At 57.2% G+C, this 23,031-nt stretch overlaps 3 protein-coding genes across 8 annotated transcripts; 1 reads left to right on the forward strand and 2 right to left on the reverse strand.

Annotated features, from left to right (window-relative positions):
• Positions 1 to 1,260: 1,260 nt before the first annotated feature.
• Positions 1,261 to 6,504, reverse strand: MRPL20 (mitochondrial ribosomal protein L20). Its single transcript, XM_027060733.2, has 4 exons — positions 6,344 to 6,504; positions 6,144 to 6,254; positions 3,048 to 3,125; positions 1,261 to 1,656 (listed from the first exon to the last, which is right to left on the reverse strand). Exons 1-4 carry the CDS (start codon positions 6,428 to 6,430, stop codon positions 1,483 to 1,485), a joined length of 450 nt encoding a protein of 149 aa, XP_026916534.1. The 5' UTR covers positions 6,431 to 6,504; the 3' UTR covers positions 1,261 to 1,482.
• A 555-nt stretch (positions 6,505 to 7,059) lies between these two features.
• Positions 7,060 to 13,345, reverse strand: ANKRD65 (ankyrin repeat domain 65). Of its 6 annotated transcripts, none has more exons than XM_053205357.1 (6): positions 12,666 to 13,345; positions 12,025 to 12,166; positions 11,436 to 11,535; positions 11,058 to 11,278; positions 10,381 to 10,915; positions 7,060 to 9,888 (listed from the first exon to the last, which is right to left on the reverse strand). In XM_053205357.1, the coding sequence occupies exons 3-6, from the start codon at positions 11,487 to 11,489 to the stop codon at positions 9,448 to 9,450; spliced, it is 1,251 nt and encodes a 416-aa protein (XP_053061332.1). In that variant the 5' UTR covers positions 11,490 to 11,535; positions 12,025 to 12,166; positions 12,666 to 13,345; the 3' UTR covers positions 7,060 to 9,447. The 6 variants fall into 6 exon arrangements, with proteins under 6 accessions (XP_053061332.1, XP_053061338.1, XP_053061336.1 ...); XM_053205363.1 differs by having other exon boundaries at positions 11,401 to 11,535; positions 12,666 to 13,344; XM_053205361.1 differs by lacking the exon at positions 11,436 to 11,535 and having other exon boundaries at positions 12,666 to 13,344.
• An 895-nt stretch (positions 13,346 to 14,240) lies between these two features.
• On the forward strand, positions 14,241 to 18,238 carry TMEM88B (transmembrane protein 88B). Its single transcript, XM_015087226.3, has 2 exons — positions 14,241 to 14,802; positions 15,767 to 18,238. Exons 1-2 carry the CDS (start codon positions 14,458 to 14,460, stop codon positions 16,025 to 16,027), a joined length of 606 nt encoding a protein of 201 aa, XP_014942712.3. The 5' UTR covers positions 14,241 to 14,457; the 3' UTR covers positions 16,028 to 18,238.
• Positions 18,239 to 23,031: the final 4,793 nt, after the last annotated feature.

The following is a 23,031-nucleotide window of genomic DNA, read 5'->3' on the forward strand; positions in this document are numbered from 1 at the left end:
CACGCAGCTCAGCCCCACACACCAAAGGGCCCTGTGTGTCCTCCACCCTGCTGTCTATTCAAAACCCACTTACTGACTAGTGCACATTGAGCACCCTGGGTGCAAGAGACCGTGAACAACTCAGCCCTGCACTCCAAATGGTCCAGTGGCCTTCATTAGACACCAAGAGCCAGGAGGAGGGGCCTGTTAGGCCAGTACAGTAACTGAAGCCAGAAGAAATGCTGGCCTGTAGTTAAGATGAAGTAAAGTGGACAGATTGAGGAGATCGCCAGGTGGTAGGCGGTCAGGACTTGATTGGTTCTCTGTGGGTCTGGAGGTGGGTGCTGAGTCCACAGGAACCCGGAAGGACTTTCAGGGGACTACTAGCAAAGGATGGAGGGCTCATCATGGGAACATTAGGAGTGGGGGCAAGGTGGGTGCCCAGTCTGGGTAGGCAGGTGTACATTGCCAGGTAAATGCAGACAGCCGCTGCTACTGTGGGCCTGAAGAACTCCCCTGGGCTGGAGCGTGTGGGAGGGTGAGGCAGAGGGCAAAGGGAGACTGCGTGGGAAGAGGGGAGGGAGTCCATGGTCCTTGGGGGTCAAGTGCTGACTGTATGTGTTGGATTTTGGTTCCTGATGGCTTTGGTGAGAGCTGCCTAGGCCTGATGGGCCGACTGTAGACCCAGTGGCAGGAAGCAAGAGGTGGAGACGAGAGCTGGCCAAGAGGGGAATGTGAAATACACGCAAGAGAGGCTGAGGGTGGCCTCTGCTCACCAAGAGGGTAACCGGAGGGACCTGGGCCTGAGCAGGGAGGCAGATACACCTGCGAGGCAGCAGTCAGCAGTGGACGGACATAAGGGACATGCAGAGTTAGAGCTGCGGTGAGTTCTTCCTCATCAAGGTAGCTGGCATGTTGGGAACCTGTTCTGGGCTTGACTTTGTGCTTAGGGAGAGCCACCCAGCTTGCTGCTCTTACTGGGCTGGAGAGTGAGGAAGCAAGCAGGGAAATTGAAACTGGCACTCAAGGTGGCCCAAGAGCTGAGCACCATGGTCCCTGCTGGAAACTGAAGACAAGGGGAGGGCTGGAAGGGTAGAAGACAAGGTTAAGCCTGGACAGGGTCAGAGTGGGGTTTTGAGGCTTGAGTTCTGAACAGACTACCCACAGGAGATCTCAGGCTCCAAGAGGAAGCACAGGCTCAGTTGAACCCCTCAACCTGGCAGTCTCCCACGGGGCACCCAGAGCACGTATGCTTATACCAGAGAACACAACTCAGAACACTGAACACCACACCACACAAGCTTTATTTATCTGTCTCAATGAGGGAAGAAGGGGCCTTACACGCCTTTTACTAAAATGCAAATTAATATAATTGCTGATCACACACTGTTGACAAGTAGTTTTTAGCTCCTATTTTAGCTGCTGTGATCATCGGGGAAAAACCTTTTCCTAAGACACTCCGCTGCAAAGAGCATGCAGAAAGCATGCACGTCGGAATCCCGCTCAGCAATCCTGCACCACTCTGGAAAATACGCCTTCGGGCTCTTTCCCATCCCCCAGGGCAGCAGCAAATCCTTCCTGTCGCCTCCTTTTGGCCAAAGCAGCCAAAGATTTAAAAGTCTTTGGTTCGTAGATGGCTAGATCCGCGAGCACTTTCCTGTTGAGCTCCACCTGGCACTGGGAAGAAAATCAAATCCTGTGTCAGCATCGGAAATGTGTTTCAGTGAAAAGCAGCAAGACTGAATGCAGCTGAGAGTCCTATGGTCTCTGCTGCTAAGCACATCCTGCATGGCTCCAGGGCGGCCTCTGTCCTGGGACACATGGTCTGTTTGAGGAGGTGGAGAGCACAGGGCCAATCCTATCAAAGCAGGATGCTGGAGGATAAATGTGGACTAGGACAGGGGAAGGCATCGCTGCAAGAGGTGATGTACGTGGACAAGAATGCTGGCACCCAGTCCTGGTGCCAGCCATGGAGTTAAGAACCTTGTTTAGGCGGGCACCTGGGTGACTGAGCGTCCAACTTCAGCTCAGGTCATGATCCCATAGTTCGTGAGTTCTAGCCCTGCACTGGGCTTACTGCTGTCAGCGAGGGGCTAGCTTCAGATCCTCTGTCCCCCTCTTTCTCTGCCCCTTCCTTCGCTCACACTCCCTTTCAAAAATTAAAAAACAGAAACCAAACTAATAAAAACCTTGTTTAGGGTCAACGGCCATCACCCAGACAGAGCTATGACTGCTGGCCTGGGGTAGCCCTTTAAGTCAGCTTCAAAGAGGATATCACAATTCTCATTCTACGATGAAATGAGACACAGAGAAGTACATGAGATGGGAGCACGGAGTCAGGAACAAAACCAGGCATTCTCAATTCCCACCTATCGGGTAAAACTGCAGGTGACTTCTGAAAACTGACGAACTTGAAGAGCAAAAGAAAGGATAATCCTGCGGATCAACCCAACTATGCAGGGGTGGCTCCTCCGATACCTGGGCCTTGTGTGCCTTGGGCATAGTCCGTCCTGAGCCTTAGCTCCTTGTCAGTAAAATGGGGATGTCACACATGAGGATCCTTGCAAAGTACCAAAGGCAGGGCGTGCTACGCGCTAGACGCACAACACCCAAACCCCTTTAAAAAAAAAAATTAAATGCAAACAAAAGGAGAGGGATTAGCATAATCACTAGATTCAACAATTACCAAGATTTTGTGACACATGTTTAATCTCTCCTGCCCAAGACCACCACCCTACTGTTTCACACCAGGAGTTTCAAATTCATCTGCTTCCTCATCGGAAATCTTTCAGTGTAAAACTCTGAAGTCACACTTTAAAGTAAAGCCAAGCTTTCTGCTTCTTCTCTTGATGGGTAAACATGAGGGCTCATATCCTGGTACCACCTGCCCTACTTCCAGTTCTGCTACCAGCCAGGCAAAGACGACGCCATTGTGAGGAGTCCCTAAACTTGCCAAAACTCCAACCTGAGAACTCGGCAGGGGGCTGACACTCTGCTGCCCGTTGTACTGGACCACACCAGTTGGGCCACTTTCTGTAGATCTCAACAGACCATATCCTCAACCATACCTTAATTAAATTGACAATGAATGCTGGGTACTTCAGGCCATGTTCCTGGGAGGCAGCTGTAATTCGATTAATCCAGAGCTGAAATAAGAAAACATCGAGATGCTTAAGAGCTAGTTGTCCAGGGGCGCCTGGGTGGCTCAGTCAGTTTGGTGTCTGACTTCGGCTCTAGTCATGATTTTGAGGTTTGTGGGTTCAAGTCCTGCATCAGGCTCTGTGCTGACAGCTCAGAGTCTGGAGCCTGCTTCAGATTCTGTCTCCTTCTCTCTACCCCTCCCCCACTCGCGCGCTCTCTGTCAAATGACTTTTTTTTTTTTAATTAAAAAAAGAACTAGTGGCATGTGGGTGGCTCAGGCAGTTAAGTGCCTGACTTCCTGGCAGGTCATGATCTCATGGTTCGTGAGTTCAAGCTCCGTGTCAGGTTCTGTGCTGACAGCTCAGATCCTGGAGGCTGCTTCAGATTCTGTGTCTCCCTCTCTCTCTGCCCCTCCCCTGCTCGCACTCTGTCTCTTTCTCAAAAATAATAAATAAACATTAAAACATTTTTTTAATAAAAATAAGATAAAAATTAAAAAAAAAAGAACTGGTTGTGCATTACCTCCACAACTCCCAGCAAAGGTTCTGAGTCAACTAAAAGTCAAAGTAAACTTTTTTTTGCAAAAGTAAATAGAAAAATTGCGGTGCCTGAGGGGCTCAGTCAGTTAGGCATCGGACTCTTGGTTTGGGCTCAGGTCATGATCTCACAGTACTCACAGTACATGAGTTCAAACCCCACGTCGGTCTTTGCGCTGATAGCAAGGAGCCTGTTTGGTATTCTCTCTCTCTCTCTGCCCCTCCCCTGCTTGTGCTCTCTCTCAAAAGAAGTAAACTTAAAAAAGATTAAAATAGAAAAGCAGTGCTTTCTATTCAGGCACACTGGGCTGTAGTACAGTCAGCCAGCAAAGGCTGATGCTCCTTGTTCAAATGCAAGATTCTAAGTGATAAAAAGAAAGTCCCACAGTATAAAGGGCTAATTCAATACACATTTTTAGGCCCCGAGAAGACAAAAATGAGCAAAAGATTCTGTGGCAGACACAGCTCAGTGTACAAAAGATACACACCGATGACTACAACAGCCACTGAGATCAGTGCTACCAGGGGGGATGAGAAGCCTGAGGTGAAAGCTTCACGGAGGGGGATGGAAAACGGTCTTGGGGGAGGGGCAGGGCTGGAGGGAGGGAGAAGCGTCACAGAGGACCCCCCTGGCAGGGAGCAGCAGGGTAGGTTCCAGGCACAGCAAAAGGTCTGAAAACTGCAGGGAAATCAAGGCTGCTTAGGTTCAGAATGATCTGGAAGGCAAGTCAGAGTGATGGGGAAGTTTCTGCATCAACAACAAACCTGGTCTGTTAAACAAGGGCTTGGATTGCGGGGCAACTGGGTGGCTCCTTCAGTGGAGCATGCAACTCTCAACCTTGGGGTTGTGAGTTTTAATCCCACGTTGGGTGTACCGATTATTCTAAAAATAAATCCTTTTTACCTTTGCTTTTGTTATTATTTTTTTAATCTTAAAAAGAGGGGGGACTAGATTCTTAAGGCATTCTTTACTCAATCTTAAGATGGTACTCAAGTCCATTTTCTTCTTTTACTTCAGTGGTTCTAAAGTTTGAACGTGCATCAGAATTATTAGAGGTTGTTAAAACAGATTTCTAGGCCCCACCTCCAGAGTTTCTGATTCAGTGGGTGCGGTGGGGCCTGCGAGTCTACACTGCTACCATGTTCCTATGTGAGGCTGCTGCGGTACCGGGCCCCCGCCCCACGAGGAGAACCCCTGCTCCCATGAGCAGCAACCTGGCCTGGCCAGATACCCACAAGGTCACAGGAAGCACCACCTTACCACTCTGAGAAAATAAAAGACACAAAGAACAGAGCGGGGATGCAGAGGCCACTCCTGCACACCAGGCCATCATGTGCAGGGATAGTCTATCATGCTGTGATCCTCACCTACAGTTAATGGGGCATTTCCGATTTTAAAGGGTCAGAATTCTCCCCTCTCCCCTATTCATTCAGGCAATATTTGCTAAGTGTTCGTGATCTAGGCGGGAGGTTACAGAATTCAAAAGAACACAAAGCTCCCTCCTAATACTTACATTTGGGGGCTGGGAGCAATAACCAATCAAGTCAAATTTGTGGTATATTGGATGCTAAGTGCAGGAGATTTAGGGACACCCACCGCAGGCAGTGAAGCGGGACCCAGGGCGCAGAAGAAACCAACCATAAGTGCAAACAGCCTGTGAGGAAGCAGGCTTGGCCGCCTCCAGATGCGCATGGGAAGCCAAGAGTGCCCCGGGGCGGGTGAGCCACACGGGGTGGCCAGGGACAAGGTCTCAGTAACCAAGTCGGCCTGGGGGCGACTTTCATTAGGGGTGTGGTGAGAAGCCACCACAGGGTTTTAAGCAGAGGAGAGATGGGAGCAGTAGAGACTACAATGGTGGCTGGTGGAAGGAGGGAGACGGACAAGGAGGCTTTGACACGGGCCCAAGTGGGAGTGGGTGGGGAGAAGGTGAGCTCCCGGACATCCCAGATTCGGTCCGTGGGGTGGCCAGAATTTGCCGGGTTTCGGACGTGGAGCGAGTGAGAGAAACAGGAACGCCTGGGGGGTGGGGCTCAGTCGGTTAAGCTTCCGACTTGGGCTCAGGTCATGATCTCCCGGTTCCGAGTTCGAGCCCCGCGTGGGGCTTTGTGCTGACAGCTCAGAGCCTGGAGCCTGCTTCGGATTCTGTTGTCTCCCCCTGTCTCTGTCCCTTCCCTGCTCACACTCTGTCTCTGTCTCAAAAATAAACATTAAAAAAGATCTGAAGCGAGAGAAACAGAAACGAGGAGACCGGCGGTGGTACTGAGGGCGGAGAAGTCATCCCCTAAGGCGGGATGGGGGTGGGGGCGGAGAGGGTCAGGACCCAGAGGCCTGTCTCGCTGGGTGCGAAATGGCTCTCAGACGGCGGAGAGTCCAGCCTCCTCCCTGCAGCGACCGGGGCTCTCCTGGCGCCACGAGGAAGGGTTGAGAGGGAGGGAGGGAGGGAGGGAGGGGCCGACCAAGCCTAGCCTCCCCGGGCCCGCGCTTACGGTCCTCATGTTCCGCTTCTTCAGTCTTCGCGCTTTCGTGCATTTCACAAACGCTCTGGTCACCGCTCTGACCGCCAGCCGGTAGCACCGATTCTTCCTTCCCCGAAAGTGCTGGGTGAAGAAACGGAAAAGGAGGCTGGTCAGCGCGCCCCGGGCCGGGAGGAGACGCGGCGGACGCGGGGCGTGCGCGGCCGACTCACCCGCGCGTGCTGCAGCACCTCCCGGACCCGCCAGTAGCGGTCAGTGAGGCGGCTCCGCAGCCACAGCGGCGCGCCGAGGAAGACCATGGCACCCACCGGCCGGCGCCCGCGCCCGGCCGCGCACGCGCCGCACCGCCCTCGGCGGAAGCGGTGGCCGCGCCCGAGCGCTTCCGGGTCGGAGGCCCGGAGGGGACTTCCGGGGCGCCGCGAGCGCTCCCAGAGCCCTGGCTCAGTTGGTGGAACATGTGACTCTTGATCTCATGGTCAGGAGTTTGGGCTGGGCCCCACGTTGGATGTAGAGATTAACTTAAAACTAAAAAAAAAAAAAAAAACCAATGTGGTGGGGGTGGGGCAAATGAGAATCCCAGGGATCCCTGAATCAAAGCGAGCAAATCAGAAGCAGGAGATGGAAGTTGGTGAGGATGTGTAGGACCTTGGTCATGTAAGGACTTTGATGTTCTGGCTACCATGCTGCATTTGGGATTCCTCACAGCATGGTGGCTTCAGGGCAGTCATTCCCTGCATGGTGGCTGAAGCACAACGTGGTGCGGATGCCTTATCGCCTTCTTGGCCCACCCTGTAGGGCCACACAGCATCATTTCAGCAGTACTCTGGCAGCTTGAATAGTCACAAAAGTTCACTCAACGTCAAGGGGCAGAGGCACTGACTCCAACTCTGGATGGTAGTGTTAATATTAAAAATAAAACGGTCAGTTTTACCAGCAAAAAAAAAAAAAAAAAAAAAAAAGGTTTATTTGAGAATAGAAGAAAATTACAATCGGGACAGGCAAACTACTGGAAAATCTGGAGCGACAACCACACGCGACTGGTTTCTAGAGGAAAGTGGCAGTTGGAGGAACTGTTGCAAACAAAAAGTCCACCGGAGTAAACTGAGAGTCTGAAGTATAATGGCTTCTCATTGGCTGAGCTGTTGCTGGGGAGATGAGAAAATCCTTTTTTCTTCAGCTGGGGTCATGAAGTAGCATCCACCTGCAGAGTCCCTCTCTTCTTGTTCGGTCAGCCAGTTGAGGAGGAGTGGGAGGTCTGAGAGCTCCCCTGACCGAACCTCCTAACTACATTTTAGTGAGGTTTTCTGTTATTAATTTTCGTGGGAGAAACATGGAAATCACATTGTAGAGAGAGTACGGGAGCTGGGTGAGGTTACTAGGGCATCTGAACGCGTCAATATGACACATTTGTTTTTCACACTCTGAAAGGTGAAGTCATTACGGGCATCATCCAACTTATTAAATGATCTCAGAGCTGCCGTTTTGCAAACAGACTGCAGGGAGACAAGGGCTCAAACAGGGAGACCAGTTAGGCTCGAAGCTGGCCTGGCTGGGGCAACATGACGTTCCAGGCGAGGCTTGGCCATGGTAGACACAGTGGAGGAGGTCAGAGGCAGTTGAGTGCCCAGTGTGCTCTGAGGGTAGAGCCCACAGGCTGTGCCGGCCAGCCGCGTGTAGGGCCATCCTGCACCTTTGAAAACCATCTTCACTGAGGATCCTGAAGACGTCCCTCCGGCCCCCCCCCCTTCCCCCCCTTCTCATCTCCTGGGTGTCTGCCCTCCTCACGTAGTAAAAAGCCTACCACCCACCCTCCACCCCAGGCCTAGGTCTCACTAGGAGTCATTGTTATTTCCGTCTCCCTGGCCCCCCATGTCCAACCTGCCAGCAAGTCCAGGGGGCTCTTCCCACAGAATCAGTCTGATGTTGAGGCTTATCCCACCCCCGCTAACATGCCACCATCTCACTGGTTTCCCTGTATCTTCCTTCCCCAGATACAATCCACTCTGTACATGGCAGGCTCCTGAGCAGATCAGACCACGTCGTATTCACACAAATTCCCTCAAGGCTTCCTGTTGCCCTAGATGTAAATCCAAACACTTCCATGGCAGGGGCACTAATTTGGGACAACTCTCACTTTCCAAAAATGAAATCTGTCCTATAAAGCTGTTCTCTCAGGGCGCCTGGGTGGCTCAGTCGGTTAAGCATCCGACTTCAGCTCAGGTCATGATCTCAATGTTCGTGGGTTCAAGCCCCACGTCAGGCTCTGTGCTGACAGCTTGGAGCCTGGAGACTGCTTCGGATTCTGTGTCTCCCTCTCTCTATGACCCTCCCCAGCTTGTGCACTCTCTCTCTCTCTCTCTCTCTCTCAAAAGTAAAACATTAAAAAAAGATTTTTTTTGAAAAAGATGTTCTCTCAGGAAAATTATAGTTTTAAATCGAACAATGGTGGTGATTTTTCTATGAGGATACAGAGGTGGAGAGTCAGAGACAAGCGTCCCTCTGTTTCAATTGTACCGCAGGAGTTTTAATTTATGGAGATGGCTGAGTGATGACAGGGAGAGGCTGATGCCATTGAAAGTACATTTCTTATTACCTGCATTTCCTGAGAGAAGAGGGCACACCGTGCCCTATAGGGCCGCAGAGAGAGGCACCAGTGTCGTCTGGAGGCAAAAGCGGAGCAAGGGGAAAGCTCCGGCCAGAGCCTTTATTGGGGTTCCCACAGGAAAGGCAAGGCAGGGCAAGGAAAGCAGTTTAGAATTGACTGGTTGGATAATCCCAGTGGTCGTTGGTGCATGGGGCCTGTCCCTAGTTGACAGGTACCTGACCCTAGATAATTTAGGACAGGGGGAATATCAACTGAGTGTGGAGAGAGGACAGCAGTTCTGAGTACAGGCTCGATCGCAGGGGAGATGGAAACAGCTGGGGCCATTAGTTCGGCCCTGTAATACATGGGTGCCAACAGACAAATATCGGATCTAACAAAACCCAGGAAGATAATCCCCATGTACAGAGCAGCTGAGAGTGACAACCCCGTGATGGACCCAGGGGACACTGTCAGGTTTTAGTCAAATCTGTTGCCACAACTCAGTCTCTCTGCTAACGAGTGCTGCAGGGGTGATGTGCCCCCTAGGGGGCAGTGGGGCAGTCCCAGGCCCATTACTGGAGCTCAAGCCACTGCCCCCCTTCTCTTCCAGGAACCTCTCAGCTGTCCTCCCCTCTGTCCAGGCAGGCAGTCTCGGCCCAGAAGAGAGGAGCCTGGCACACTCGGAAGGCTGTGGGAGCCTGGAGCCTTCTGCCCAGCTCAGGGCCTCTGGGGCTATGTGCCCCTCCCACTCCTACTCTCTGCAAAGGGTGAGCAGCGCCTGGGGCAGGCCCCCTCGGACACCAGGTCCCGGACCACCTCACCCCACTGTGTCCTCAAGGTGGGGCTAGCCCCTCGGCTCAGCAGGAGCTCTGCGGTGGGGCCGTGGCCGTGCTCCATGGCAAGGTGAAGGGGGGTCTTGTGGAGCCACCCAGCAGCATTGACCTGCGCTCCCCTGTCTAGGAGGTGGCTGGCAACCTCTGCATGGCCTCCGCGAGCGGCGTGGTGCAGTGGTGTGAGGCCCAGTGAGTCTCTAGCATCCAGCTCCGCTCCCCAGGCCGCTAGCAGCTGGACAGCAGGCAGGTGTCCACCAGCAGCAGCCCTGTGGAGTGCAGAGCGACTGTGCCTGTCCTTGAGGCTGGGATCTGCCCCACGGTCAAGCAGCACCTCCATGTCCTGGAAGAGGAGGGAAGGAGAGGACAGGGACTGGCCCAGGCAGGTGAGGGGCTGGGGCCACACAGCTTTTGTCTGACCCACACCTCATCTGGCCTCCCCGACCTAGCAGCCTCTTTCTCAATGCCGCTTCCCCGCTTGGTGAGAATGAGCCAGCACCTCTGCCGGTCTGAAGGGGCTCTACTCCAACACATCCACTTGGAACTTCTCAGCCAAAACCCAAGACTAAGCAGCCGGCTCCCCCCCTCCCCGCTGCCTAGGGACCCGCGGGACTCAAGCACACTCCTGGTGCTCAATACATACTCGTTGCTGCCGGTCACCAGAATAAAGTCCGAATGCCCTCCCCGCCCCCAGGCGTCCTCCCCGGGCTTCCGAGAGACACGCAGTCAAGGCTGCCTTCAGGGCCCCGGCCGCCCCTCCCGCCCTCCAGTCTCGCTCGGTCTGTCCGGGGGGCCCGCCTGTCCGCGCCCTCCCCGCAGCCGGGCCGGAACGTACCTGCGTGCGGCCCAGGCTCGCCGCGATGCCGAGCGCTGTGGCCCCCGCGCCGTCCCGGGCGTCCACCCGGGCCCCGCGCGCCAGGAGCAGGCGCAGCGCCGCCCCGCGCCCGGCCGCGGCCGCCACGAGCAGGGCGCCGTCCGGGCCCGCGCCGCCCGCCGCCAGCAGCAGCTCCAGCACCGGCAGCCGGCCGCCCGCGGCCGCCCAGTGCGCCGCCGTCCAGCCGCGCGCGTCCGCCGCCGCGGGGCCCGGGCCCGGCGCGCCCAACAGGCGCCCGGCCAGCAGCGTCCGGCCCAGCGCGGCGGCCCAGTGCAGCGGCGTGAGGCCGGCCCGCGAGCGCGCCGCGGCCGGGGCCCCGCGCTGCAGCAGCAGCTCCGCCACCCGCGAATGGCCGTGCCAGGCGGCCTCGTGCAGCGGGGTGCGCCCCGCGCGGTCGGCGGCTCCCACGGCGGCCCCGCGCTGCAGCAGCAGGCGCACCAGGGGCACGTGGCCGCGCAGCACGGCCAGGTGGAGCGGGGTCCTGCCTGCGCGGTCCCTGCGGGCGGCGAGGGTGGCGTGGACCAGGGCGGGCCTGCGGGTAGAGGCGCCCTTGCCGCCCCGCCTCCCTCGCTCAGTGAAGGGGCCCCTGCCACCTCCTCCACCCCGGTAAAGATTCTCGGAGCGGCCCCGGGGCTCACCTCTCCTCCACACTGGCCCCTTGACGCAGCAGCTTTGTCACCAGGCCCGGGTGACCCCTCCACACGGCTTGCAGCAGGCGCCCCCAGGCTTGTGGGGCGCTGGGCCCCTCTGTCTGGGCTCCCAGGGCCTCCTCTGAGCTCAGCTCCACCCACCGCAGTTCCCGCTCTGCCCCTGCCTCGGTCCGGTTCTGCTCCCCCGGCCGGGAGCTCCCGGAGTCCATCTGAGAAGAACAGGAATCCTTCACGGATACTGGAGGCCCCTGGCCAGCTCCAGCCCATATGTCCCCAGGCCAATATGAACTGCCGCACCCCCCCCCCCCATCTCCCCAGGGGACCGGGCTACCACTTAGCCTTCTTAAGAGTTCAGCTCCCAGTTACCCCTAGAGGGAGTCCTCCCTGGGGTCCTGTCCTCCAGCTGGATATCCCCTCCATGCAGTTCCTGGGCAAGCCACGCCCTGGAGGCCCTCTCCTGAATCTCCTGGCAGTGTGGAGGCGGGGGTGTCTGCTTCCAGAAGCTGGAGGGCTGCAGCTGCAGCTGTGGGGGTTAGCAGTGCTGCCTCCCCGCCAGGCTGAGGGCCACTTCTCCACCCTGTTCACCCAGCAACTTAAGGGGACGCCCAGCCCTGCCTGCTGGCCACAGCCCCTGCCCCAGCACCTTTCCTCCCCTGCCAACCGCCAGGGCTCCTGGCCTGGGCTCCCTCCGCAGAGACAAAGGCCAGGCAGGCAGAAACATGCCCACAGCCTCTGATGTGCCCTGACAGGCCCCCAGGGAGGCACTCACACGCCTTTCCTTGGGTCCCTCCCTCAGGCCCTGCTGCTCACCTCCACTCCTGTTCACCGCTGGCCAAGACGGCCACCTGTGGGGCTGGAGCTTGGCCTCTCCCCTGATTCCAGGCTGGGGAGGGGGACAGGGTGAGGTGGGACCCTTCCCCCACACGCAGATGCCAAGCCAGGATAGAAGACTTACCATGGATGCCAGGCAACTTGGCTGACGCTGTGGGGAGTAGGAATCCCTCGGGTCCTGGGAAGGGGCAGAGCCCCCAGACAGAAGGAGGGACCCAGGCAAAGAGATTTTCCCAAGAGCCAAGTCCAGAAGGTAGAAAGTGGTGCTGCAGTAGAGGGCCTGAGTAAGGCCTCCAGGATCGGTCGCCTTGACTCCGGGGCCCTGGCCTGAGGATGCCTTACCATCCCCGATCCCTGTCCGAGGCCACCTGTCCAGAGCCCAGACAGAAGGAGGTATAGCCAGCTCCTGCAGCCTCCCCTGTCCAGCTGCCAGCCGGAGGCAGTACAGCTTTGGGATGGCCACTCTCTCCCCGTCCCCACGCACACACTCCCAGGGATGAGGTGTCCTGAAGGCCCTGCCCTGTCCCCCACGGCAGAGCCTTGGCCCTTCCCCCACCTCCCTACAGAGAAGCCTTTCCTGGTCCAGATCCAAAAGGGCGGGCCTTTGGCAAGGAGCTGAGTGGCCCCATCTCACTTCGAAGCCATATGGACTTTACCGGCTGAGCCTCAGTCACTCTACAGATGTCACCTCCCCAAGAGAACCCTCAAGCCTCACCCCTGATTTGGAGAAGCTCGACCCTGTTTTATTTTGTCCCTAGCACTTACCGCTCCACAAAAATAGGTGTTAACTTTATTTTAAATGTTTTCCTTCCTCTTCTAGAATGAAGTCTCCGTTTGGGCACATCACACAGGCTGACAGATTCAGCCAGTAAGGAAGCAACATGCTCCGGGTGGATGAGGACAGTTTACCACCTGAGTAGTCCACAAGAGCAAGAGAGCAAAAGCTTGACAAATGGCATGGGGTGGGGTGAGGGGGTGAATGGGCACCCTGTTGCTGAAGAGCTACCCGGCACCCTGGGAGGCCTGGTGGAAAACCACATACCTCCTGAGAGCCAGATGAGCCTAGAAACTGCCTTCCCAAAGGCAGGAGTCAGTGGGAGCCAGCGGCGAGGCTGGTCCTCCCGGCTTCTGCCACCGTCCGGTCCGTCCAGAGCACTGCAGCTCATTCAGCTGTGAACTCGTGCAGGCTCGTCAGGGCCCCACACAGAGCCGTCCCTACAGAGCAGAGGCCCACACTGGCCTTTACCATCGCGTCCGCAGAGCCTAGGGCAGTCCTGGTACCCTGAGGGAGCTCAGCCAGTGTTGAGTTTTTACCGCGTGAGCGAATGACTGCAAGAGGGACCCGAGCAAAGGACGGAGCTTAAGAGATTAGGCAGGTACCCTCTCCACCCGAACTCTGCATCTGAACATTATCACTTGCAACATTTTTTACCCTAAATTCATTATCTGAATTAAAAAACAGCTACTGTAAGGTTTGGGTCTGTGTGTGCCAGTGAAAATAACGAAATCGCATGCGTGTTGGGCAACAGGGCTTGGCATGCGCTGCAGGGAACCTCAAGCAGCCTTCTCACAGGGACATGTCTCAGGCTTGCATTCCTTAAACCTGCGGTGCCCAATCGCTGCCGTCTTCCCCTGTCCGCATGTGTCCGAAGGGAGTCTATGCGCTGGAAAATGTTAGAAAAACGTTGGACGTGATGAAGCCAACGGTGGGAGAAGGTGCGAAAGGGAAATGTTCGCGTTTGATGCTGTACACCTTGTTCATTGGGCTCACAGGTAACCTACTCGTTAGTTAGACATCAGCTAGTTACATAAGTGGGGTTTAATATGCTGAATGCTCTGCTAGGAGTTAAGAGCATTTCAGTAATACTTGGGGAAATTAGTTGGGGTTTACGGAGGAGCTGGGAATACTTCCCCCCAATTGAAATAACAGAATATGTGCTCCCACTGTTTTCAGGATAGATGAGACTCCAACGCAAAGGATGCTGTTATTGAGCACCTACTGTGTTCTGAGTCCTACACCAAGCACCTTTTTACATGCATTGCCCACATGCCTCCTCCACAGCCCTGTGGTGTGGGCACCCGGTGTTTTCCCTGTTTTCTTGAGGCTGAGAGAGGCCAACCTCATTTGGCAATGAGGACAACCAGCAGGGACTAAGGCTGGGAAGGGGTGTGGGTGGCCACCTGTACACAGCAGTAACTGATGGGGCAGTTGTCAAAGTCAAGACCTATGAACTGAAATCGGGGGGGGGGGGGGCGGGGAGAGCTCCAAGCAGGGAGAGGGCGGGACCAGGAGGGAGGAGGGCCCCAGTGCCAGGACAGCTGTGCAAGCCCTGCCCAGAACACACAGGAGCTGGCTGCGGACACTGACCAGAGCCGGAGCTGTAGTCGCCTGGTAGAGAGAGGCCCAGCCTGGCATTGGGGAAAACTGAGGCAGGGGTGTGGCCTTGGAGACTGATGGTCAGGGCTGGACCTACCTGGACCGGGGTGCTGTCCTCCAGCTGGGTCCGCTATGGTTGCTGGTGTCTGGGTGGGAGTCTGACCTGGGGGCTTAGGGCTGATGCTGGGGGCCTCAGTCCTGCCGTCTGACTACCTCCGTGAACACACCAGGCCTGTTGCCTGCGAGAGCATGAGTGAACAGGAGAAGGAAATGGAGGAGGACGAGGGAGGCAGCACTTCGGACACAGCCCCCATGCTGCCGGAAAGGGTTCCTGACGGCCAGGCCTCAGCCTTGATGTCCCCACAGTGGGTAGGCCTGGTGGTCCGAGGCCTTGGGACCCTACTGCTGCCTGGCCAGGCCCTGGCTGGACTCCTGCTGCACCTGCTGCTGCCTGCAACCGTGTTCCTGCTGGCCCTTCTGCCAGCAGCTGCCATCGTGTACCTGGGATTCCTGTGCCACTCGAGGGTGAGCTAAGCCCTCCGTGGGCAGGGTGGGGGCTGGCTGGGGCCCTTGGTAGCGGGGGGTCCTGCAGAAGTGCAGGGCCCTGGGGCTGTGGGTGAATATGCCCCTTTCCAGCATGGTCCCCTTGTCCCCAGAGACATATGTGCCCTTCCCTGGAAAGCCCCTTCTTCTTCCAACCCCCCCCCCCCAACACACACACAGAGACGCACACAGCAAAAGAAGGGTTTTTGTTTGTCATGGAGGGGACAGTTCCCTCCCCTTCCCTGAGGCCTCCTAGCCTTGTACCAGGGGCCACCAGGGTCTGGACAGCTGGGCATGGTGGGAAGAGGAGGGGTTCCAGGAAGAGAAGATGAAGATGTCATCAAAGTTCTCCAGTCCACCCACCGCCCCAGCCACTCACAGACCCCTCCTGCCCTGGGCTGGGTTTCCCCATGCGCAATGGGCTAAGGCTTGGTCTAAGGAAGGGGGATGTAGGCAGATGGGTTCGGTGTCCTCCTTCGGTAGGCATGAAGCAGGGGCGGAGGACTGAGCGAGGGGCCACAGAAGAGAGGGTGGTACCAGCTGGTGAGAGGCACGGGTAGGGGCTCGAGGTCAGATGCCAACACAGGGAAGAGCCATGGGAGAGCAGAGAAGGGAGGAAAGCGGGGATGGGACAACCGGGGAGCAAGTCTCTGAGCCTCCCCTCAAGAGACTCCTATTTGAGCCCTTACCGCTTGGGCCCTGGATCTCCCATTCTCGACTCAAAAATGCCTGGCCACAGCCAGCCCCAGTCACCCCACTGCCAGACCTCAGGCCAGGCTCCCAGGCCCCACCCCTCTGGTTCGCACTGACCACCACAGGCCCCCGGCGGGTCCACCTACTCCCGCCCCAGGTCGTTTATCGGGCCCCGCCCCCAAGGACGGCGCGCCCCGCCCCGTCCACCTGTACCCAGGCCCCGCCCCCGCTTGACTGGTCGCCCCGCCCCCAGGTTCACCCGGCGCCCCGCTCCGCGTGCCGCGCACTGCTCTCCGACAGAGGTTCCGCGGCGCTCATCGTTCTCGGATTCCTTTCGCTGCCTCCGCTGCTCGTGCTTGCCTCGGCCGCCCGCACCCGCCTGGCCCGGCGTCTCCGCCCGCTGCTACCGCCCCCAGCTTGGACCCCTGGATCCCGCCGCCACCCGGGGTCCAGCGACCGTGGGCGGGCGGGACGCCACACCGACGGGGAAGAGCAGTTCTGTGCCTGGGTGTGACTCCCCGCCCAGAGGTCTCTCCAAAGGACACGACCTCCGAATCCCGCGAGGCACCCGAACTCCTCCCCCCGTGACCCTCATTAAGGCGGCCCCAGGCCGGCAAGCTCGGGGTCTGCGTCCAGGTTCCATCCTCGGAAATCGCGGGCATACCACGGGGCTTCGTGCGCAGTGCTTCGAGTGGCCGCGAGATGGCACCTGAATTCCCGGAACCCAGGCCCGCCCTTCCCCAAGGTGTCCCCACCCCCGCAGTCCCCTCTGACGCGGAGAGGCTGGGAAGCCTGGAGAGAGGAGGGAGATGCCTCCCAGAGAAGGGGCGCATGGCCGGGCTCAGAGAAAGGTGGCCTTCCTGGCTTTTGTCACTGGCTGCCCTGGGCTCCTGCTCCCTCCCAAAGGGCAGCCCTTAGGGCCCCATGTCTGGTCGGTCAGCGGGCCTCCAGAGGGTTCCAGAAGTGGTGAGACTTGCCTGGGAGGCTTCCACAACCGGCCCAAGAACACGGTTCCAGAAGTTTAGCGATGGCCAGCAGCCCCAAGGCTTGCAGGGCTCAGCCTGAGATGGCGGTCAGGGTTAGCGTTTAGATAGGTGCCAGATTAAGAAAGCTGTCTGTTCTTTCTGGATAATTGTAAGGTCTTTGTCTTTTGCAATCTTTGGCATTAGCATGTTTCTAGTCGTGGATATGTTCTTACTTGTCCATTCGGTGTACACTGTGTTTCCTGTTCCTACAGATTCATATCTTTCATCAGTTCTGGAGACTTCTCAACCGTTTTCTAGGTCTCCAAGTCTGCCTCCTGGTTCATTGTACCTAGTCTTTCTGGGGACACCTTTCTGGCTTCACCTTTTCCCTTCTTCCATGTCAGTTCTTCTCTTTCTGTTTCCACCTCCTGTCTCTGCTGCGTTCTGGGTGATTTCTTCATCTTCTTTCAGCTCACTAATTCACTGCTTGTGTCCCATCAACTCATCCATTCAATCGTAACTTATTTTATTATCATATCTAAAAGTCATACTTGCTTTTTTTTATTCAAATCTCATCATTTTTTATGGTATCTTCATGCATGTTCAATTTTTGGATTCCAGCTTTGCTTCAATTTCTTGAACATTTCACATACAGTTTTTAAATATTCTGTACCTAACAATTCCAGTTTTTTACTTTTGGGGGGTCCAAATCTGTCATTTGTTGTTTCTGCTGATTCTCATATTGTTTCTTTGAATGGATCCTCATTTTTAACTGTCAGCTCATACCTGTAAAAAAAATTTTTTTTTTTAATGTTTGTTTGTTTTTGAGAAAGAAGAGAGCTCAGGCAGGGGAGGGACAGAGGAAGGGGAGACACAGAATCTGAAGCAGGCTCCAGGCTCTGAGCTGTCAGCACAGAGCCCCATGCAGGGCTTGAACTCACAAGCTGTGAGATCATAACCTGAGCTGAAATCAAGAGTTGGATGCTTACTCAGCTGAGCAACCCAGGCGTCCCGGACTCTTTGTGGTTTTTTTTAATGTTTGTTTGTTTATTTATTTATTTATTTTAAGTTGTGCTCTTTTTTTTTTTAAGGTTTATTTATTTACTTTGAGAGAGGCAAAGACAGAGAGAAAGGGAGAATCCCAAGCAGGCTCCACACTGCCAGCACAGAGCCCAATGCAGGACTTAAACTCATGAATCATGAGATCATGACCTGAGCCGAAATCTAGAGTCAGATGCTCAACGGACTGAGCCACCCAGGCACCCTGTTTATTTATTTTTGAGAAAGAGAGAAGTAGTGGGGGAGGGGCAGAGAGAGAGAGGGAGACAGAATTTGAAGCAGGCTCCATTCTATCAGCGCAAAGCCCGGCAGAGGGCTCAAACCCTCCAACCGTGAGATCAAGACCAGAGCAGGAAGTGGATGCTCAACCGACAGCCCCCCCCCCCCCCACCCCGGGGCGCACCAATGCCTGTGAAAATTCTGAGGACACACCCCTCCAGAGGAGATTCCTTTTGTGAGGCATGCCCCCTCTGGGCCCTGTGAGGGTCCTGTGCAGGCTTCCGTAATTGCCCGTGCACCTCTCCTTTCCTGTGTCCAGGGACGTCCTGCTTTCCCATCTGTTTCCTTTCATCATCCTGGGTTTCTGCTCGTTACTCTTCTGTTTATTTATTTCTTTATTTTTAGTGTTTTTAATCTGAGGGGAGCCTTGAAGATAGATACTTCCTTGTAAGCCCAGCAGTGTATTAAAAATGTTTCTTGGGGCACCTGGCTGGCTCATTTGATAGAGCATGTGAGTCTTGATTTCGGGGTTGTGAGTTCAAGCCCTATGTTGGGCATAGATATTACTTTTAAAAAAACCGTGTTTCTTGTAATTTGTCCAGATTCTAGGGGTAGCTGAAAGGCCTTTTAAAGGATCTAGCATACCGTGTTGCCAGCAGGGCTCTGTGTGTGACCAGCAGGGGCAGGACTCAGATGTACCCAAAGATCAGGGTTCAGGCTACAGGCTCAGGGCTCATTCCATGGCCTTGAGCAGAGCCCGGTGTGTGGCTGGCTCAGATCCCGCAGGAGTTCTTGGGGTTTTCCAATTGTTTGCACCCAGTCAGACAGGAGCCTGGCTGGCCGCCCAGCGCCCAAGGATAGCTTCCCCTGGTCTAAGTCCGCCTTCCTTCCCCTCCTGCCCAGGGTTGGGCAGGCTCTGGCCAGGCTATGAAGACGAAGACTCTCCTGAGGATCCGCCTGGCCCCAGAGTCATCAAAACAACAGCTGGGCCTGTTGGGGGCGGGGGGGGGGGGGGGGGGAGGCCTTGATGGAGAGCTCAGCTGCCCAAGCCCGAAGGGTTCCTAAGGTGTGTCCCAGCTTCCCAGGCCTACTCCCAAGGTCCTGCATGGCCTCTAGCTGGCCCCAGGGATGACCAGCCTCAGCCCCAGCTCTACCCCACCCACTCGCAAAAGGAGCCCCTGTGAGGGGATGTAGGAGGTTAACAGAAGGGGCCTTGTGATCTGTTTCTAGAGGGCCAGTCTGGAAAGGCAAGGGCAGAGGCGCTGAGTTACTTGTGGGCCAGGCAGAGACCTCTACTTTGGGCAACACTTTTTTCCCAGGTGCCCAGGCCCCTGCCCTGTAAGAGTGTGCCTGGCTACAGGCGGCGGGAGGGAGTTTCCACAGTGCACGTGTCTGTGTGCCAGTGTGTGTGCACGCGTCACATGTTTGTGTACAGGTGTGTGCATCCCTCTGTCTGCTTCCCCTATTACCCCAGGCGGGCACATTGTCCCATCCCCACAGGTGGTGAGATCGGCCTCTGTAAGGTTCCCGGACCTGCCCAAGGTCATATATTCAGTCACAAAGTATTTCTTCCTGGGAGCTCAGGTGTCTGCAGGCACCCCTTCAGACACTGGTGGCAGCTAGGAGGGGTCCAGGGGGAGTTGGCGGGTTCAGTCCCCCCAGCCACACATCCGGTGTAAGCCCTGCCCCCATCCCCCATCCCCCATCCAGGGATGTGGGGTAAGCAAAGGGTGTTGGGGTGGGTGAGCTGGGTGGCAACAGATAGTGCCTGGTGCTGGCTCTGAGAGCTAAGCTCCCTCACTCTGTCCCCTGGGTCCTACCCTGACCACTGGGGAGCCCCCACCGAGGTGTTGACCCTCGTCCATCCCTCCCTACTCTCTGCTCACGAATCCAAACTGGCCTGGACTCTGCCTGTGGCTGGGGCTGGTTGTGGTGGTCACCTCCCTGATACAGACATTTCCAGCAGGGGGAACCAAAGCTGGAGTCCCACCTCAGAAAGGGCACACCATGCGGCTCTCTGCACAGGCTAAAAACTTGGGAGTCTGGATGCCTGCCTGCCTCTCTGCCTCCCACCCCTTGTCCTTTAGGCTCTACCCGAGACGGCAGCCACCAAGGCATCCCCTTAGATGCCTCGTATCAGTCCCCTGGCATCAACCTTGCCCCTGCACGTGCCATGGGCCCTTGCCTCCCCCATGCAAGCCCTACAACCTGCCCCACCCTTTCTGCCCCCCAGGCCCCCTCACTGCCCTGACACACGCCAGTCAGCTTCTGCCCCAGGGTCTTGGCACTCCCTGTAGCTCCTGTCCATGTGGTCTGACACGGCCCTACCCTGACAGGGAAAATAAGCAGGCCTGCATCTTGGGCCAGCATGCCACTGCCTGTCCCCCTTCCAGCCTGGCAGCCCTGGGAGGACAGGGTGCCTGCATGTCCCCAGTACTGACTCTGGCATGTGGCTGCCCCAGCTCACACCTGCTGGGTGAACTCAGAGAGGGTGGTACCCATCCCATGCCCAGGCTGCACGCCCCATGGTTGCCAGCAGGGGGACTGGGTAGGGTTCAGCCCTGGGGCCACAGAGAGCAGGCCTGGGCTCCTAGGGATTGCGACAACAGGACCTCCAGACCCTCAGGACTGATCCTTTAGTCTCGGCATGTCCCTGACCACAAACAGGCAGGTTAAGTCGAGAAGAATGTGTGGGTGGGGCAGCTGAACTTCTGGGCTCTTGCTCCCCCTCCCTCTACCCCACTTACTGTTGAAGACGGGGTCTGGGGGCCTCAGGCTTGCCCCACGCCCCCATTCCAGGACGACAGCAGCCCCTGTTCCCGTTTCTGGTGGGCACATGCATGGGTGCGTATGTGAGATACAAACCCATAAGCAGCAGCAGCACGTAGTACCCACCCCCCACCACCACCACTGGGTGAGGGTGGGGACCCACACTGCTCAGCTCCTGAGGCCCAGAGTGCCCTGGGGCTGGGGTCAGAGGCCTGGGGAGCTGCCCTTTTCCCTAGGGTCAACATGACCACAGTGAGCTAGGGACAAAAGGCCCTTCTTCTCTGCAGAGGCCTGGACTGTGCGGAGGAGGGAGTGTTCCGTGGACCTGGTGGGGGCAGGGGCAGTGCCTTCAGACAGCAGTGTGCTTGCGTTTCAGGGAACCCCCTCCACCTGCTTGTGGACCAGCAGGCCTGGTGGGCCAGCTCCGGGAAGTGATGCCCTGGGGATTTCAGACTGAGCCAAGGCTGCAGGGGCAGGGCTGCCTCAGCCACACAGGCTGCTCCTTCCCCCTGGCCCCTTGAAGTCCAGGACCAAGCAGGGGCTGGGCTTGGGGGAGGGAGCCGACGGGGCGGGGGCAGGGCCTGCTGTGTCCTGGCGGCCTCTGTCCTTTTCAACTCCGCTGGCCTCCCAGCCTGTCTTTCTTCAGAGAGGAGGTTTCCGGACAATTATATTTGTGCTTCCTCTGGCGTCTGCCTCGAGCTCAGCCCTGACCCTGACTGTTACACTCCTGGCTGACCCCCACAACTCCCTGGGGGTCCTCCATCTGTCTGTGTCCCCGCCTTGGGAGTGCAGGACACTGGAATGAGACTTGCCATGATGCAGGCAGCAGGGGCCCTGTGGACAGTAGAGCCTCAGGGCAGAGCAGGGCCCAAGGGAGTAGAGCCGATCGGGTGGTGGGATGTGTGGGGGCATCTCCCAGGGGTCAGGTGTGAGCCCAGCATGAGCAGCAGGAGTGACTGTGGGCAGAGCTGAGGAGGAACTTGGCCAGGGCTGCTGGTCGAGCTCAGCCAAGGCTGGGCAGAGGCCCTGGCAGAGCAGTCCTAACACGGGGCCTCCCGTCTTTCTCCCTCTGATGGAGAGGCTGGAGGGAGGAGGGCGGCTGCTTCCTCGAGGGCCTGAGTCATGGCCAAGAAGACCCGCTCAGTTTTTCCAGAAGGGACGGAAACTTCCCTGTCAGCCCAGCAGCACAGGCCGAAGCGTGACTGGGGCCCGCCTGCCATGCAGGACTTGGGGGACAAGGCGGGGAACTGCCCTGCCACAGAGCAGCCCATGGCCCAGCTCCCTGCCCCGGGCAGGTGGGTGCCCAGTGAGAGAGAGAATGAACCAAGGAGTGTTTGTACATGTTAACCTGGCACCTCAACCCCAGCACCCCCCCGGGGTCAGCTCTTGGCTGGAGCCCCAGGCCTCCTCCAGCTGCTGTGGCCTCACCATGGCCTCCGCTCACTGTCCCCTTCGGCCCCAGTCCTGGTCAGCCTCCTGTGCTTCGGGGCTGGGGGCCAGGCCAGGCCCCTCCGGGAGGCATACCCTGGACTTCAGGGGCGGGAGCCCATTGCCCCCACCACCCGCACAGGCCCAAGCGGAAGCACCAGGCAGTTTCTGGTCCCAGCAGAGTCCTGAGGCCTGTGGAGCTGAGCCAGCACCACCACTGCCAAGACTCCCTTCGAGGGGGTGGGGGCGGCGGGGACACACTTCTCGCTTGTTCCTGCCCCGGCTCCTCCAGCTTGGCTCAGCCACTTCCTTTTTTAGGCAAAGTTGGAACTCCAGCCTGTCTCACAGAGTGTCTCACCTGCCATAAAGGGAGGAAGGAAAACCATTGAGTCCCATCCGTCCTTGCTTCTGAGCATCCTCCTGGGAAGGGAAAGGGAGGGGACATCCTGGCAGAGACGCCCCAGCCACCTCGGGCTGGGAGAACCTGTGCCCTCCCAGCTCCACAGACTAGTGGCTGGAAGAAGGCAGTAGTTACCCTACAGAAAGCCTTCTTAGTAGTGAGGGACCTCATCTGGACCCTCAGCTCCTGCCCAAAAGACATTGCCCTGCCTCACCTAAGGGGAGGGAATCTGTCCTGAAGGGCTGAGTGCCTGTGGGGATGCCCCCTCCAGCCAGCCACCTCTGGTCTGGCCCAGCCAAAATCCTGGATTGCAAGGTTCCTTCCTGGCTTGCCAGTGGGTCCCTCCAGAGGTCTGGGGGCCTGCCCTTGGCCCAGCCCTGGGCCACTCATTGGGCAGGGTGTATGGGGACAGCCATAGTTCCGGCAGGGTCACCCTGGACAGGACCTGAACCAGCTCCTATGCCTCTTTCTCCAGGAAGCCAGGTGGGGTGGGGGCTCTGTGTCTCTCAAAAGGCTCCCCTTCAGGCCTCTGCCCCCCTCCCAATGCTCTGTCTCCTTTCTAAGCGTCCAGCCCCCAGCCCCCAGCCCCAGGTGAGGCCAGGGCTTGGGGCTTGCTGGGGGGGGGGGGGGGGGGACATTGTTCTTGGTGTCACCCCCACCCCCTCGCACCCCTGGGTT

Source organism: Acinonyx jubatus, chromosome C1 (assembly GCF_027475565.1).
Source record: "Acinonyx jubatus isolate Ajub_Pintada_27869175 chromosome C1, VMU_Ajub_asm_v1.0, whole genome shotgun sequence".
Classification (NCBI taxonomy): Eukaryota; Metazoa; Chordata; class Mammalia; order Carnivora; family Felidae; genus Acinonyx; species Acinonyx jubatus.

What these genes read in the sequence shown, in the direction of transcription:
- MRPL20 (XM_027060733.2), bottom strand. Translation starts at nt 6,430, where the DNA reads ATGGTCTTCCTCGGCGCGCCGCTGTGGCTGCGGAGCCGCCTCACTGAC. An exon ending in AGGTGCTGCAGCACGCGCGG is followed by an intron (nt 6,255 to 6,343) that starts GTGAGTCGGCCG and finishes TTCTTCACCCAG; the next exon opens with CACTTTCGGGGAAGGAAGAA. An exon ending in TCATTGTCAATTTAATTAAG is followed by an intron (nt 1,657 to 3,047) that starts GTATGGTTGAGG and finishes TTTTCTTCCCAG; the next exon opens with TGCCAGGTGGAGCTCAACAG.
- ANKRD65 (XM_053205355.1), bottom strand. Translation starts at nt 12,245, where the DNA reads ATGGTAAGGCATCCTCAGGCCAGGGCCCCGGAGTCAAGGCGACCGATC. An exon ending in GGGGCCAGTGTGGAGGAGAG is followed by an intron (nt 10,916 to 11,057) that starts GTGAGCCCCGGG and finishes CGCCGCCCGCAG; the next exon opens with GGACCGCGCAGGCAGGACCC. An exon ending in CGAGCCTGGGCCGCACGCAG is followed by an intron (nt 9,889 to 10,380) that starts GTACGTTCCGGC and finishes CTCCTCTTCCAG; the next exon opens with GACATGGAGGTGCTGCTTGA.
- TMEM88B (XM_015087226.3), top strand. Translation starts at nt 14,458, where the DNA reads ATGCTGGGGGCCTCAGTCCTGCCGTCTGACTACCTCCGTGAACACACC. An exon ending in GATTCCTGTGCCACTCGAGG is followed by an intron (nt 14,803 to 15,766) that starts GTGAGCTAAGCC and finishes CCCCGCCCCCAG; the next exon opens with GTTCACCCGGCGCCCCGCTC.